Source organism: Castor canadensis, chromosome 6 (genome assembly GCF_047511655.1).
Source record: "Castor canadensis chromosome 6, mCasCan1.hap1v2, whole genome shotgun sequence".
In the NCBI taxonomy this organism is placed as follows: Eukaryota; Metazoa; Chordata; class Mammalia; order Rodentia; family Castoridae; genus Castor; species Castor canadensis.
The window spans coordinates 77,895,843-77,910,160 of NC_133391.1; the positions used below are offsets into that span (position 1 = coordinate 77,895,843).

Below are 14,318 nucleotides of genomic sequence, written 5' to 3' on the forward strand. Positions count from 1 at the left end.
ATTAGGTAATTGTAAAACTCCAAGTGTAATTCCTGAGATGATTACTAATTGACTCCTGAGAAATATATAAGCTAATACAAAAGCAGTTGATTACTTAGCTTGTACTTAATAGATCCAGTGTATTTAAAAAAAAAAAGCTCCAGAGAAAGTTGCATGTTAAGTGTCTGCAGGAGATTATGCCAAAGAGACAAATCCACTTAATACAGAACTTATGAGAGGCCACATTTCTGTGAGCAGAAGATTTCAGGGAAGGTGAAAAGGTGAGCTGGAGTTACGAGGTTCATTTAAGTCTGATCTCAAGACTGGGATGTGGACCCTACTATGAAGCCGGATAACTTCCCCATCCCACAAAAGATAGAAAGTTATGTTTGGGATAAATTGAACCAAAGCAAGCTCACAGAAAAAACAGGCACAGGTGAAGGCTGGGGTAGACAGGATCCAATACGAAAATTACATGACAGGTTGTATTTACTGTGCGAATGCCACCCTTCTTCCCTTACCTGGTTCTCACTAAACCAGTATCTAGGCATGTAATCTCCCTAACTCCACCCACGCCCCCCCCCCCCCCCCCCCCCCCCCCCGTCAAAATGGGAAGATTATCTCTGAAGAAAAATGTGGTTCCAGAGAAAAGAATTTCAAAAATACTGATATGGGGCACTCTCCAGACAAAGGGCCAGACCTCCTATTGACAAACTATCTATGCATAATGTGCTTTTTTATTGCCTCACTTTTTAAATATTAATTGACGACCAAGGTTAACCAGTCAAGGAAAACTTTCTAAATAAGACTCATTTCCACACACTCCTGCCGCTGATTTGTTTTTACCTCCAAAGTGAAGTAAATCTGCAGAGCTCAGGCCCCCAACACTGCTTCCAGGAGAGTGAGGGGAAGCAACAGCTGGCTGAGATTTTCTGATAAAAGCAGCCATGGTCTCTAGCAATTCACAAATAGTTTGTCTTCTCTATTTTAAAATTTCCGTAGATTACCCAATTTGCATTGAGCTCGACCAACTGAGAGCTCTGCCCCACTGAGCTTGTGAAGTGCCGGCTGCAGACCATGCATGAAATGGAGTTGTCAGGAAAGATAGCAAAAAGCCCTAACGCGCGCGCGTGTGTGTGTGTGTGTGAGGGGGAGGGGGGTGTCAGCACTGGGTTTGGACTTAGGGACTCACAATTGCTATTTTGGTTTGAGTGGCAAGAAACGGGGAAGTCTAGCCAAACAGGAAAGCGTTTCTTTCCCTGGTGTTTGGGGATATAACCTGGGCAGGGTCTCCCACCAGCTAAGCACATGCCCTGCACCTGAGCTACATTCCGGCCCCAGGGAAGCATTTCTCTGTCCCCCGGGTGTACAGTGGTCACGTGGAGTCAGCCTGTCATTGCATGAATGTAGGAGAAGCTTTCAGTGGCTAGATTACAGCTCACCAAAAGTATTCATCCAGCCTCTCCCCGCGGGAATGGTGGGCTGCTGGTGGGGCCAGTGGGGCACTCGCGGGCTCGCGAGCCGCGGCAGGGGTTACGTCCGAACAAACCGGAGCACAGCGACGGCTCAACCTGGGGTTAAGCGGTCTCTACCCGGGAGTGAGGGACACCCAGGCACTGGGCGCGGCAGGACGAGAGACACTAGTCCTACGATCCAGGGGGCTGCCTTCCAACGGAGACCTGCGGACCAGCAGGCGAACATGAAGTCCAGCCCTGGCATCCAGGCTGCCATAGATCTCACCGCGGGGGCCATAGGGGGCAGCGCATGTGTGCTGACTGGGCAGCCCTTCGACACGATCAAAGTGAAGATGCAGACCTTCCCCACCCTGTACACTGGCCTCATCGACTGCTTCCTGAAGACCTACAACCAAGTGGGTTTCGGGGGCTTGTACAAGGGGACCAGCCCTGCGCTCCTGGCCTATGTCGCCCAGAGCTCTGTCCTCTTCATGTGCTATGGCTTCTGCCAACAGCTTGTAAGGAAAGTGGCTGGACTGCACAAGCAGGAAGCGCTGAATGATCTGCAGAATGCAGCCGCAGGCTCCATCGCCTCTGCATTTGCTGCGCTGGTACTGTGCCCCACCGAGCTTGTGAAGTGCCGGCTGCAGACCATGCATGAAATGGAGTTGTCAGGAAAGATCGCAAAAAGCCCTAATACAGTCTGGTCTGTGGTGAAGAGTGTTATTAGGAAGGATGGCCCCTTAGGCTTCTACTACGGACTGTCCACCACTCTAGTTCAGGAAGTACCCGGCCATTTCTTCTACTTTGGTGGCTATGAACTGAGCAGATCGTTTTTTGCATCAGGGAGCTCAAAGGATGAACTAGGCCCTGTTCCTTTGATGTTAAGTGGTGGAATGGCTGGAATCTGCCTCTGGCTGGTCATATTCCCGTTGGATTGCATTAAATCCAGAATTCAGGTTCTTTCTATGGCTGAAAAGCCTGCAGGATTTATTGGGACCCTTTTAAGTATTGTGAGAAATGAAGGAATATTAGCCTTATATTCTGGACTAAAAGCTACTTTAATTCGAGCAGTTCCTTCCAATGCGGCACTATTTGTGGCTTACGAATACAGCAGGAGGTTGATGATGAGCCAAGTGGAAGCATACTGAAATGCCACACGCAGTCACATGAGTTTAAAGACGGTAGTTCTATGAGCTCACTGCGTATAAAAGCAACACGGATTATTTATGACTTCTTGGGAATTTTGGTTTTATCTTCCCTTCCTCTACTCTAAATCTCAAACTTTATAGACCTCTATTTATATCACATAATTTCTGCCCATAATCAATTGAAATAGAAATTTTCTGCTCTTGCCATTGGTAGGATATACAGAGTGAACTCACGTCTCTACCTCTAATCTGCAAGGCTGTGTATAGTTCTGTTAGGGTTTTGCATAAACCTGTATGTGTGCATGCAGTTTGGATGGTTATACATTGTGAGGGAAACATAATTTGATTCCTTACTGGTCTCAAATACCACCCAAAACACCTATGGTTTTTCATGTTTCATGGTTGCTTAGCCCATTCAAGATGTCGGTTCTATTTAAAAACCTGCTTAACATGAGCACCACACCGAGCTGTTAAAAGTTTTTAAAAGTCTTTATGTGGTGCTTGAAAACCAAATAGTCACATATATTTTTAAGAGGGGATTGTACTTGCATGCTAGTGTGGCTTCTACTTTCATTAGTAAAGTTTCAGAGTAGGCATCCTGGATTTTCTATTCTTAAAAATAGCAATTAATTTTCAAAGTGGTATTATTTTCTGCATCATGATGGTATTTTCAGGTGTGGCCTTGCGTGTTAGACCTTTGGGAAACAGCACGACTCTCACCTGCAACAACTTCCTTTCTTTTCTTTCAAAGAGCCAGGCTTTAGACTGAGGAAGGAATGGGACTGTGTTCCCCTGCTTCAGTGAAGACCCATGTGGATGGAAGCAGTTTTTGGCTTATGATCTCTGGGTCCTGGCCTCAGTAGGATTCCAAAATGTTCTGTTGGCCCATTTTGAGTTGTTGATTCACTTTGGGTCACTCACTGTTCTCTGTGCCTCCACCAATCAGAAATTCTTCCAGCAAATACAAATCATCAAAGCTAAGAGAAGCTTCTATTTCCTGTTTGGTGATAGAGGGACAGTACTCCTGGGTAAAGTCATCTCCTCTCAGGCAGAACTAGAGTACACTTAATGCTTTCATTCCACAGTGAGTAATGTCAGGGCTGACTCAGTCTTAGTTTACCTTGGGGTCCATAACTCCTTGTCAAGTTTTCAGTGTTAGAGCCTTCTAAATTTGGTACTGGTGGTCAGTGAACTTTAATGATGACTATTTATAGGGTGTGAGGATATTAAAGGAAGGAAACACAAGGAAAGCAATTTTATTAAACTATACCTTATGTATATGTATAAGTACTGACAGCTTCTAAAACAAAATTCCACACACACCAAAACAAAATGAACTCTATCTCAAAATCATGGTTCAGCTTATTCCACAGACTTGGATTCGAGCAGCTGTTTTTTGACCATATTGTGTAAGCAATACACTTATACCACTAAATTAAGCATCGTTCTGTGTTACCCCAAGACCAACAGGATTTCTCTCAATAAGTGTTTCAGCTATAAAGCTGAAAGGAAGTGGGCTACCGGTCTTAACAGTCCACACCATGTGTGTCTATCACTGTCAGCAGAATGTAAATCCTGTGTGAACCTACTAGTTTCCTTAAGCTTTTTTTTTATTCATTAAGCCTTTATGGTAATTCTAGCTATAGTTCCAGAAGCAAGAAAGTTAGGAAAATGAGATGGTGGCAAAAAAGGACTGCTGGGGACATTTGTTTTTTTTTTGTGCATGTGTTCTATGTCATACTTAGTATGCTTGGGATCTATGACCAGTCTTCCATTTACTTTCTTTTACCTAAAAAGAAAACCATTTTCCTATTTTAAGTTATTCATAAATTTAAGTTATAGTTCCATACTAAAATAGTAGCTGTTGAGTGGTGCTTCATCTAAGTAAACCTGGATTAAAGCCAGGGGAGAAAATGGGACTGGCTTTCATTAGGAAATAGACTGTTTCAGTCTATAGTTCCCCAGCACCTTTTTCTCACATGTCTTCCATTAAAGGTTTAACTAAATACCTTCCATAGAAATAGTATGAGTATGAGACAGTGAAGACTGAGTAGAAGTGAGGAATGGAAGTCTATGGAGAATTTTCCTGTTTTATTTAATTCCTGGTTTAATATTTGAGCACACTTTGTATCATTTCAGATATGTACTCCAAATAAAAATATAGTAATTTGAAATATTGTGCTTAAAGAAATTTGTTCTATCATTAAATTGCTTAATTATTAAATTTATAGTTATAAATTATTTAATTTGCACCATTTGCAATGTACTGTATTGAGCTCTGGGTATTCAGAAATTAATGATATCTGATTTCTGACTTCAAGGATCTGATGGTCTAGTTATTTATTTAACAATAAGGAGAGTGATATTCTAGAATAAAATTTAAAAGAAGAAAACCAGAATCCAAATTGTGTGTATGTGTGTGTTTATAATCAGTGATGGAATCTCTGAACTTAAGAAACCATCACCTCTCCTTAATTGTGTTTTTGTTTCTATATTGTGGCTTTTTATTTTGTATTCCTTAGATTAGTGCCATGAGATTTATTTCTAAGATTAAAATTGGGCAAATCAATTTTTCTGATACTTTGTCTTACTTAAATTTTACTTAACTTCCACTTAGCATAATTTATCCCTCAGTTTTGAAAAATCTTTTGTTAGTGATTATACTCTGGTCTACTCTCAAGGTTGGATGGTCTGCATTTTGCAATGCTATCGTAATATTGTATCTGGAAGTTTATTCTTACCTAGCTTTTACCAGATAACAAGCTGTAGTAGTTAAGTATATGTGATATCTCAGAAGGATCATGTCTTGACAATGGAGTATAAAAAACTCATTTTCTTCATGATCTTTATGTTGAACTTGGAAGAAAAGTAGGTTCTTTTGGTCCTGACCTCTAAAGAAGAGTAATAATTACCTCCAGGAAGATGTTGTGCACATAATATAGTCATTGGAGATTTTTGATAAAGGCCACTGGGGTTTGAGCTCAGGGCCTCATACTTGCTATGCAGGCACTCTACCACTTGAGCCCCTCTGCCAGCTACTTTTTGTGTTAGGTACTTTTTGAGATGGGGGTATCTGGAATTGTTTGGTTTGGCTTCTAACCACAATCCTCTTGATCGCTGTCTCCTGAGTAGCTAAGCACAGGCATAAGTCACTGGCGCCAAGCTCTGAGAGCCTTTTTAGAAAGAAAATGAGTGTTGAAACTATTGTCCAGCTCTATGACCTGCCTTTCAAGGTCCACTATCCACAGTATGCTTAGCTTCCTTCTAATGACAGCACTTAAATTTAGGTGCCTTGTCAATGCTATTTATAAGGCAAAATACAATGTTCTTGTTTCCTGACCTCTTCAAGATTGGTGACAGTCATCAGAATGGAAACTGTCTGTTATACTGCATGAGTCTTGATGGCTTTTTCAAAACTAGCTCAGAACATTTGGTATTACTGGCTTTAGACTGCATACTAAGATGAAAAATTTTATAGGTAGGTTAAGTAGGTTTGTAGAAAACTGACATCTCTTAATAATCTTACTTTTCTGTGATTGAAAATAATGTCCTGAAATGGTATAATTTCCTGTACTGTGAAGCCAGATAATTGAGTATATGATGAGTTATTTCTATGCCAGCCTAGAGAAATTTGTCTTCCTCAACAACTTGGACTCTGACCAGATACTAACTAAAGTATTTTTCCACACATCTTTGCCCATTGATTTACAAATGGCATTTTTGTGATGGGAGGAAATGTGCAGATTCTTCCTGCCAGTGCTAGGGGTTCCTGATCTAGCTTCTTGGTGATGATAAAAGCCTTTCCCATCTCCTTGGTTCCAGACATAGGAAATCTTCTGGGACTCAGATGCCCATTTGTCCACAAACAGGCAGTGTGTAGGGTTATTCTTCAGTTCAGAGTCTGGACTCTACTATTGGGTCATTACTGTCTTCTGGTAAGTGGTTCATGGGATTTTAGCATATACTGGTCTTTATTTTTCTATTCTCTGTTTCTGCATTTTTGTTTGCCCCCTCTCCCCTTTGCTTTGCTATCTGCAGTCAAAGCTGATCTGGGCTGATAAGATCTTGTTCTACAAACAAGCATTGTTCCTGTAGATTGATTATGCTCTGTCCAGGGGGCAGAACTAGGCAGGAAGGCTCCTGGGATATGGGCTTTCTGTGAGACAAGGCCGTAAGGCTTGGCTGAGGTTAAACTTTTTGGCAAGACTACTTCCTTGGTGGTTCTGTGTGTTTTGTCTTCTACCACATATGCTCCTTGTGCTTTTTAATCCATGTTAAACGCAGGTTCATTTGGATTGTTCACAGATTCTCATCATTAGTCCAATATGACTTGATTTATTTATTTACCCATCCAGTCTCTCTCTTGTATCTATGAATATATCTTTGTATCTATCTAGTTAACTATATATGTATACAGATTTATTTATTCATTCGTTTATTTTTTTAAGAGATAAGGTCTCTTTGTTTTGCCCAGGCTGGTCAAGAACTTCTGAGCTCAAGCCATCCTCCTGTCTCAGCTTCTCAGATAGCTGGGACTACACGTACATACTACTATACCCAGCTTGTTCATCTAGTTGTTTAAAATAGTATAGTAATGATAAGATATTTTAAATAATACTTTGGCACTCATTTTTTCCACTTTGTATTTCATTCAATAATCATAAATTACAACAATCCTGTAGTTTATGTATTTTGACTGCGGTAAAAATTCCGTCTTGTGAATGGAATACCACAGTTTTTCTTTTATTCAGTTGATGGACGTTTACATTATTCTGATTTCTTTTCACTCCAGACACACTGTCATTCTAAACATTCCTATGTATATGTATCTTCTGATGTAAATGTGCATACATATAACTAAGAATAGAAATCCTGGAGCTCTCACATATTTAACTAGGAGTAAAGTTAATCTAAATTTAGTAGGTTACTGGGTGTTGAGACTGGAGCTCTCACATATTTAACTAGGAGTAAAGTTAATCTAAATTTAGTAGGTTACTGGGTGTTGAGACTGTAATTCCAGACTAACCTGTGCTATATACTGAGACCCTAAACAAAAAAAAAAAACAAAAAAACCCCAAACAAATGAATTTAATATATAATGCCTAGTTATTTTCCAAAGTGTTTGCCCTAATTATTATTCTTACTTGTAATCTATGAGCCTTGAATCTCTTGGTTTCCCATCCTTTCCAACATTTGATATTATTAGGCTTTAAATTTTTTTCCCAAATAGCTGTGAACCTTATCCTGGTTTTGATCTTTATTTCTCTGATTACAGCAAAAAATATTGGACATGTCTTCATATATCTATTGGCTGTGAAACTGGAGTTTTGGATCCAATGCCCAAAGTCCTGGGATTCCAAATCCCAGGTCTTGCCACTTACCACTAAACATCAAACAAAGAGGCATGTGAAGGCAGAGAAAGAAGGTCTATAACATGGTTGAGGACATACCATAGGAAGAGGCTGAATAAGCATTAAGCCAATATTCAGCCATTTTTGGGGTACAGACATGAGCTATAGGTCTAAGACAAAGAACTGAGGCCAGGGGACAAAGAGTATGCATAGTAGACCACAGGTGTAGTTTGGTTGGCCATTATCTCAGTCCTTGTTCTGGAACAGGTTTTGGAGTTATCTTGAGCCAGGCAAGTGGTCCATCCAAAGTAGGGTCTACTGTTGGGGGTAGTTTCATTCCCTTGTCATGAGGATGTTATCAATCATTCCTGCCTTTCCTTGGTTCCAAGGTGACTGCAGAGAGAATGGATTAGATAAAAGAGAGATACAAAATGAAGGACAAATGCCATGCTTTTCTCCTGCTTTTGGTTAATTCATGGGCCCGAATAAGGAATCAGTGCTTTTCAGCAAAAGCAGTTTGAGCACCTCTTACAGTTACATATATTTCTCCTGTGATATTTCTGTTTTTGTCCTTTAGTATTTTTCTATTGTTATTTCCTTTTGTCCCCCTGTGGTTCTGGGGATGGAGAAACCAGAGTTTCACACCCAAGGCCAAATTCCTGGGTTTCCACATGCCAGATCTGGCCACTCACCCCTAAATGCCAAATAAAGAGGCATGGCAAAGGCAGAGAAAGGATATTCCCCCCTAGCTTTATTAAAGAACAATCCACAAAAATTGCAGATATTTATAGTGCACAGAATAATGTTTTGATATATATACAATCACATGCTGAAACCTCCCATGAGGGATTAGTACCTTTTCAAAAAAAAAAGTCACAGAGCTTCCTGTCTTTCTGCCCACCAAAGATGCTGACAGTGAGAAGGCCCATCTGTGCAAGTTTGGAAGAGGGCCTCAACAAGACCAGAATCTTCTCATACCTTGATCTTAGGCTTGTAGCCTCCAGAACTGTGAGAAATAAGTGTTTGTTGTTTTTGCCACTAAGTCTATGGTATTTTGTTATAGCCTGAGAAAAATGAGACTATCTGACTTGCCATCTCTGTCAAAATTCACATGTTCCACATGTGAAATTAAAATTAAACTTAAAAGTTTACTTTTGAACTTTTTAATCTATTACATCAGTCATATTTTCTGTCTTTGCACCAAATCCAGTCTTTTTTTTTTCCTGGTACTGGGGGGTTGAACTCAGGGCCTATACCTTGAGCCACTCTGCCAACCCTATTTTTGTGATAGGGTTTTTTGAGATAGGATCTCGTGAACTATTTGCCCTGTCTGCCTTTGAGCTGTGATCCTCCTGATCTCTGCCTCCTGAGTAACTAGGATTATAGGCGTGAGCCACTGGCACCCAGCTCTTAACTAAACTTTTAAATTGTTTTTTATGTAAATATTTTAGATTTTCTTTTTGATAACAATTTTGTTTCTTCCTCTCAAATGTACATAACTTGTATTTCTCTATTTTTTTGGTGGTACTGGGGTTTGAATTCAGGGCCTCAGTCTTGCTAGGCAGGTGTTCTACCGCTTGGGCCACTCTGTCAGCCCGATTTGTTGATCTTTGCTTTACAGTGCTGCCCAAAACTTCTAATACAATCTTAGAACACTTTATTCTATTTCTTCCCATTCCGTACATACAGGTCTTTTTGTATCTACATATTTTCAAACGCTACATGACATTGTTATTGTTATATTAAGTTGAATACTGCTTTCTTAAATTCATCCATTTCTTACATTCTGTTTTCCTCCCAAGTGGTGGGATTACAGGCGTGATTCACTATGCTTGGTTCTTCTGTTTGCTTTTTTATTAGTGGTTTCATCTTAGAATGGAACACAGATTTTAGCTGGTTTATTTATTTATTTTTCGGTACTGAGGCCTGAACTCAGGGCCTCATGCTTGCTAGGCTTTGTGAGGCAGGTGCTCTATAACTTGAGCCACTCCACTAGCCCTGGAACACAGATTTTAAATCCTCAGTATTTGGTTTCATGTCTTGGCTCTGACACTTACTAAGCATGTAACCTTAGGTAAGTTTTCTAATTCTGTGTGTCAGTTTCCTTAACAGGAAAATAAGGATTATTACCTTCTAGTGCCTGTGAGAATTAAATAAGTACATATGAGTACAGAACTTAACTTAATGTAGTGCCTGGTACTTAGTGAACTATGTATGAGTTAGGTTTTAATCTAAATGACTTATTTTTAGATTTTCGTTTTTTAATTACTTGTGAGGGTGATGAGGGTGAATATTTTTGTGGGTGTTGATCAGCTGTTTATGATTCTTTTTTAAACTTGAATTTATTGTCTTTCATTTCTTCTTTTTTTGTCAGTAATGGGTTTTGAGCTCAGGGCTTCCCACTTGCTAGGCAGGCACTCAACCACTTGAGACATGCTCCCAGCCACTTATTTCTTCTTTTATTATGTTATATTCTGTTACATTTTTTTTGGAGGGACTGGGTTTTGAACTCAGGACTTCCTGCTTGCAAAGAGGCACTCTACCACTTAAGCCATATCTCCAGTCCATTTTACTCTAGTTATTTTGGATATAGGGGCTCATGAACTATTTGCCCAGGCTGGTCTCTAACCGTGATCCTCCTGATCTCAGCCTCCCAAGTAGCTAGGATTACAGGTCTGAGCCACCTGTGCCTGGCTTACATTATAATTTTTATTTTTTATTTCATATTATATATATATGTTGGATTTGCCAGTCAATATACATATATATACTTGCCATTTTAACCACTTTTAAATAATTCAGTGCATTAATTACATTTATTACATTGTGCAGCCATTGCCTCTACCAATTTCCAAAAATTTCTGCTGCCCCAAAAGAAATTCTGCATTCATTAAACAAGAGTCCCCCATTTCCTGTCTTATATCCAGGTTAATTTCTAATTTCCTTTCTATCCCTATGAATTTGCCTCTTCTGGATATTTAATTTAAGAAGACTCACACAATATTGTGTTTGGCTGTTACATTTAGCATAATGTTTTAATTTACGTGGTCTGAAAAATTATATAAAACATGTTCTCTGAGAGTCTTAGCCCCATCCCATTCACATTATCACTTTACAAGTCATCTAAAGATTATCATTTTAAATGTTTTTATCTATCATGATAGTGTTTTTTATGCATATATTCAAGTACAAGTATATGTTCTATTTTTCTTTTTATTATAAAAAATGAATTTGTCTCAGTCTGAGCTCCCCCCAAAAACAGAGTATAAGGCAAAGAGTTCATATACTACTCATTTATTACTAAGTGCAGTCCTAAGAAACAAGTAAGACACCAAGAGTGTGAAGCAGGAAGAGAGCCAATGGAGGGTACAGTATTGAATTGGCTGTTATCAGTTGCAACTTATTTCTTAATCCAAATTCTCCACAAAACTCATATGTTCTGCCTTTAAGGAGAGTTAGTTGAAAGAGAGGAGGTGGAAGAAAATTTGTTTTTCATCCCCAATGTGTTATTTAGCTTTCTGTTGCTATGACACAATACTCGAGGAAATCAACTCAAAAGAGAAAAGATATATTTTGGTTCACAGTTTCTGAAGTTTCAGTTAGTAGTCATTCTGGCTCCATTGCTCTTAGGCCTGTGGTAAGGCAGAAAATGATGGTGGCAGGGGCATATGATAGTGTGTGTGAGAGAAAAAGGGGCCAGGATCCCATTAAACTTTTCAAAGGTAATGAAAGGTAGGCTTGTAGTGACCTACTTTCTCCAACTAGGCTCCACCTCCTAAAGTTTCCACCACCTACCAACAGTGCCCTCGGCTAGGGACCAGGCAATCTTTCAACATATGATTCTGTGAGGGGCATTCTAGACCTAAACTATAACATTCTGCCCCTGGTCTCCAAAGGCTCATTTCAGTCTCACAATGCAAAATGCATTCAGTCCATCCCTAAAAGTCAAAGTTCCAGCATTGCTCAAAAGTCCAAGTCCAAAATCTCTTCTGAGACTCAACACAAACTCTTAGCTGTGAATGTCTATAAAAATGAAAAAAAAATTACATGCATACAAGATCCAGAAAAGAGGAATGGGAACATAGAAAAGAGGGACGAGACCAAAGCAAAGACTGCAACTCAGCAGTGCAAACATTAAATCCTGTAACTCCATGTCTGGGTCATAGAATGGCAAGATGTGAACTTCAAAGGGCGTGAACATCATTACCTCTGACTTTGCTGGCTGCAGCCCAAATGGCCACCCTCTTGGGGTGAGTTTCCTTTATGCCTGAAGTTTTCTTGGGCACATGTTCCACATTCCTGGTGTAAGGGGAGCAATAATGTAGCAGAGAGGAGGGTCAGAAAAGAAACAAGCAAGTCTGTGTTCTGATAATGTAGCGGGGGAGGAGATAGCACAGCAGGGAGATAAAACTTAAAAGAATATAAACATGAGGAAGGTCACATAGCACTGGTGGGTGAATTAGCCAATAGAGTTGCATGCAACCATATATGGGTTAAACCATGCTTCTTGCTTCTGTAACCTGCTTGCAAGGGTATATAAAGTAAGACTCCTTTGTTCTCGGGGCTCAGCCTTTGGACAGGAGTCTGCTGAGTCTGTGCCAGCACAATAAAACATTGCTTTCTGCTGAACTGCCTCCGTGTCCTGTTTCCCTGTCCTTGAGTATCCTGCAACACAATGACAGAGGTGATGCCATTTTGACTGAAGGAGACATTTTAGAAGATATCTGAAGGGACGTGAGAACAGGCTTCCTCTTACGAAGATAACAAAATGCAGCTGCAAGATGTGGATGGTGGGACCCAAGGTCAGGAGAAGCTGACCTGGAATATTCTGTTCCATAAGGTGGGGGACAGGCAGGTGGCTGGGTTCATCAGGAAGTTGACTAGGAGCCAACCAATCACAAATATAGTTTCAAGGTAGAATAGATGCACCTGAGCCAGGCAGAGACCTATATCACTCCTATACTCTAGTTATACTACAGCTTAGCTTTCCTAAGCCCCTTCTGTGCTGGGAGTTTTTCCTGTCTTTTCAATAAATCTTGTGCATGCTTTACTCTTAACTCCTGGTCCAGTGTCTTCAATCATCAACTTCACCTGGACATGAGTTGAACTTGGAATCAACAATCCAGTATCACTGGCATCTCTAACTTCCTGGGGGTCTGCATTGCAGTGTTGGCTTCACTCTAACAGTTAGGCCCTCTTAGGAGTTGCCTTCAAGGACTCTGACACTACAACCTACTGCCTGGCTTCCCAGACCTTCCTTTGAAATAAATGGAAGCCTCTGTGACCTCATAACTGTGAAACCAGTATCATATAGATGAAGTGGGCTGCAGTGGCCTCTAATTGCCTGGAGGCTGAACATGGTGAACCAAATCTTGGGAAAACAACTTCCTAGGCAGCCAAGTGGGAGCAAGGTGCCCTTGGTCTGTCGTCTCAAGGCCAAGTCTTTCAAATGAGTTAAACTTTTATACACTTGAGCCTGTGTTGGGCTGGTCTGGCTAATTGTTGAGATGCCTTTAAAGTATCTTTCCTATTGTCCAGGTGTAAAGTATGTCTTTTTAATGTCACTAACCTCTTCAGCAACCCAACCCTCTTTGGTCACAACTTCAGTATTTCTTTTCTGGCCAAACTACAAGTTTTTCAAATCTATCTACTCTTGTTTTTTGCTCCAGGATCTCACTGTAAATCTGTCTGAAAGCAGCAAGAAACACCCATGCCACAGCCTGAATGCTGTGCTGGCTTGAAATTTCTTCCACCAGACCATTAGTCTCACCTTTAAACTTAGCCTCCAACAGTTTCAAGATACAGACAAAATGTAGACAAGTTCTTTGCCAGAATGTAACATGAATGACCTCTAGTCCAGTTCCCAATACAGCCCTCATTTCCATCTGAGACCTCTCAAGCAAGTCGTTTACTGTGTTTACAGCACAGTGTTTGTAGTTATCAGTACGCTGGTCCTCTGAGCTCCTACTGTTATTGGAAGAGAATTTGTTCAGGAGCCAGTGCTTAGTATAAGTCAGGTCCTAACCATGAGGGTGGGAAACAACCTACCTCTCAGAAGAACTTAAGGATCTGAGTTGTGCCACCACAAGATGTTACCAGATTTTTGGAGTCCTCAGTTCCTATGCCTCCGCAGAGAAGAATTCAAGCCGGATGTCAAAAGTAGCAGAAGCAATGATAACTTTTTAAAGAGAAGTAGGATTACAGAAAGATATGAATTCACCCTCAGAAGAGAGACAGAGGGTGGGTGTGGTGAACACATATAAGATTGCTGTTGTATTGATTAATTGTATTGTGTTAAAGTATGGCAAATTGTTGTAATAAGAATTATTAGCTCGTGTGTGTTAGGACTAAGAAACTAAGCCAGAGAATGACAGGCCTATATG

The 14,318-nt window shown here is 40.4% G+C and overlaps 1 protein-coding gene across 1 annotated transcript; it reads left to right on the top strand.

Moving 5' to 3' along the window:
- The first annotated feature begins 565 nt into the window (after positions 1-565).
- LOC109701046 (mitochondrial ornithine transporter 2) lies at positions 566-13,598 on the top strand. The gene has a single exon (XM_020186424.2). It carries the CDS (start codon positions 1,454-1,456, stop codon positions 2,582-2,584), a length of 1,131 nt encoding a protein of 376 aa, XP_020042013.1. The 5' UTR covers positions 566-1,453; the 3' UTR covers positions 2,585-13,598.
- Positions 13,599-14,318: the final 720 nt, after the last annotated feature.

Bases quoted from the DNA above. Each gene is read 5' to 3' on its own strand.
- LOC109701046 (XM_020186424.2), top strand. From the start codon at position 1,454: ATGGTGGGCTGCTGGTGGGGCCAGTGGGGCACTCGCGGGCTCGCGAGC.